Genomic DNA, 2,236 nt, shown 5'->3' with positions numbered 1-2,236 from the left:
GTATGTGAACTGACACTATCAGGTATAGACTGACCTAATGTATTGAGATAATTGTCACTAATGTACACACATGCACACACTAACATTAACATTGACTAATAAAGTTTTTTACCTATATATTCCAGAAGTTTAGTTTTTGCTTGGCCCAGTTGATCAGGAAAGTCATTACACAGTTTTATTAATGTATCCCAATTGATGTTTTTGTTGGCATCAAACCACTTCTTGAATACCAAAATAAGATTGTTTTCTGCTGTTCCTGGTATTGGTGTTAGATCAGTTGCGTTTACACCCAATCCAGTCCCTATTAGCATGTAATGGTGAGCAGAAGAACCAAATATTCATGTGACTGCATCTAAATTAAGCTCCTTGTCTATAATAAAGGATTCATAAATAATAAAATACAAAAGAGTAATACTTATAATTTTCACCTATAAAGAAGAACATGTTTTTCTTTCATAGAACCAGAAATTTTTTCAGATACTGCTATGCTATACCAATATTTTGTTGTTGTTTTGATGATCTTGGAGAATAAAGTAACAGCAAGTGATTGTGGTTTCCTTCACTGTTTCATGTACAGTACAAACAATCGAAAACTCAGTTTTTGAAATTTGAACTTAAAATTAATTACTAGTAGCCAATAATATCTTCAGGCCTATCAGTCATTACAAGGTGAATTCACAATATTGTATGTGTGACCATAAGTGCTATAATAACAGAATAGCTAGCGTTTTATTCTTGCATTTACTATTGTATTATACAGCACTGGTTGCAAGACAACATTTTGAGCTGACCTTAATACTGACACGTGCACAATAGTTGTGAGCACAAAATGGCCATAACTTAAAATTTGACGTCAGAATAAGATCAAGCTTTCTACACAGCATAAAAACATCAATATGTATCAGAAAATAAAATATATTTCTGGAATGATACATGCATCAAATGATCAAAATTTCAGTTTTTTAAATTCAAACTTAAAAATTAATTTTTCTGCACACGCACACACAAAAAGAAAAAATAAATCATTATAATGTACATGTACTTTTAAACTTGGCATGTAACAATAAAAAATTTGTTTTATAGTGAGTAGTTGTACTAATAATGTGCCAATAAACCTAGTAAGACAGAGCTAGCTAAGCTAATAATATGGTAATTATTTAAGCAACAAAAGCTAGTGTATATATTGTAATCACAAAAATTCTACTCTTAATTAAATTTAATGTCATTATTCTTGTGTTTCTTTTTCTCACTTTGCCTGACTCACTATATAAAGTAAAGATACAATAAAGCGCATAAACATAAAAATGTATAAATAGTACATAAAGCGAACAAAGTTAGAACTAATAATTATGAGTAATAAAAGCAATTTTAGGAGTACAATGCATGTTATGCATGCTAATTGTACCTTCAGTTTGGCAACTGTTGAGTATCTGAACTGGCACTATCAGGAGACTGACCTAATGTATTGAGATAACTTTTACTGACGTGTACACACACACACATTTACAATATTAAGTTTCTTACCTATATATTTCAGAAGTTCAGACTTTGCTTTGCCCAGTTCATCAGGATAATTATCACAAAGTTTTATTAATGTATTCCAACTGATGTTTCTGTTGGCTTCAAACCACCTCTGGAATACATATCTGGAATTGATATCTGCTGTTCCTGGTATTGGCATCAGATCAGCCGTCCTTACACCCAATCCATTCCCTATTAGCATGTAATGGTGAGCAGAAGAACCAAATATTCGTGTGACTGCATCTAAATTAAGCTCCTTGTCTATAATAAAGGATTCATAAATAATAAAATACAAAAGAGTAATGTTTATAATTTTCACCTCCACTAAGAACATGTTTTTGTTTCATAGTACCAGAAATTTTTTCAGATGCTGCTATGCTATACCAATATTTAATACAACAATTGTGATTACTAGATATTACTTACTTTACATCAGTTTCTTCTGTTCCAATGCCATTTGTGAAATCTCTTTTATCTGTTATAAAATTATAAACTAAATACACAAAATAACACCTTGTATATATATCCTTTGGAATACGTGCAAAAGTGTATGAGGTATCATAAAGCTTGCAAGTTAGACATGATTCATCATACATACTCACCTTCCAGGGTACTATTTGGCTTATCTATAAACCAGGACCAATATTTATAACATTGAGGATCTGATAATTTCCAATAACCAGTAGTGTCACACTTGATAAACACCTCATTAGTA

At 31.0% G+C, this 2,236-nt stretch overlaps 1 protein-coding gene across 1 annotated transcript; it reads right to left on the bottom strand.

Annotated features, from left to right (window-relative positions):
* Positions 1-1,095: 1,095 nt before the first annotated feature.
* On the bottom strand, positions 1,096-2,230 carry LOC109589348 (uncharacterized). Its single transcript, XM_020005449.1, has 6 exons — positions 2,124-2,230; positions 1,948-1,996; positions 1,841-1,899; positions 1,525-1,782; positions 1,406-1,457; positions 1,096-1,263 (listed from the first exon to the last, which is right to left on the bottom strand). The coding sequence occupies exons 3-5, from the start codon at positions 1,866-1,868 to the stop codon at positions 1,408-1,410; spliced, it is 336 nt and encodes a 111-aa protein (XP_019861008.1). The 5' UTR covers positions 1,869-1,899; positions 1,948-1,996; positions 2,124-2,230; the 3' UTR covers positions 1,096-1,263; positions 1,406-1,407.
* Positions 2,231-2,236: the final 6 nt, after the last annotated feature.

Source organism: Amphimedon queenslandica, unplaced genomic scaffold, assembly GCF_000090795.2.
Source record: "Amphimedon queenslandica unplaced genomic scaffold, v1.1 AMPQUscaffold_11411, whole genome shotgun sequence".
Lineage (NCBI taxonomy): Eukaryota > Metazoa > Porifera > Demospongiae > Haplosclerida > Niphatidae > Amphimedon > Amphimedon queenslandica.
The sequence above is the reverse complement of the archived record's forward strand: the minus strand, read 5'-3'. Positions and strand labels throughout refer to the sequence as shown.

Coding starts and splice junctions, on each gene's coding strand:
- LOC109589348 (XM_020005449.1), bottom strand. CDS start 1,868: ATGAAACAAAAACATGTTCTTAGTGGAG. Junction 1,783..1,840: donor AAAACATGTTCTTAGTGGAG/GTGAAAATTATA, acceptor CCTTTATTATAG/ACAAGGAGCTTAATTTAGAT. Junction 1,458..1,524: donor TGAACTTCTGAAATATATAG/GTAAGAAACTTA, acceptor TCAATACATTAG/GTCAGTCTCCTGATAGTGCC.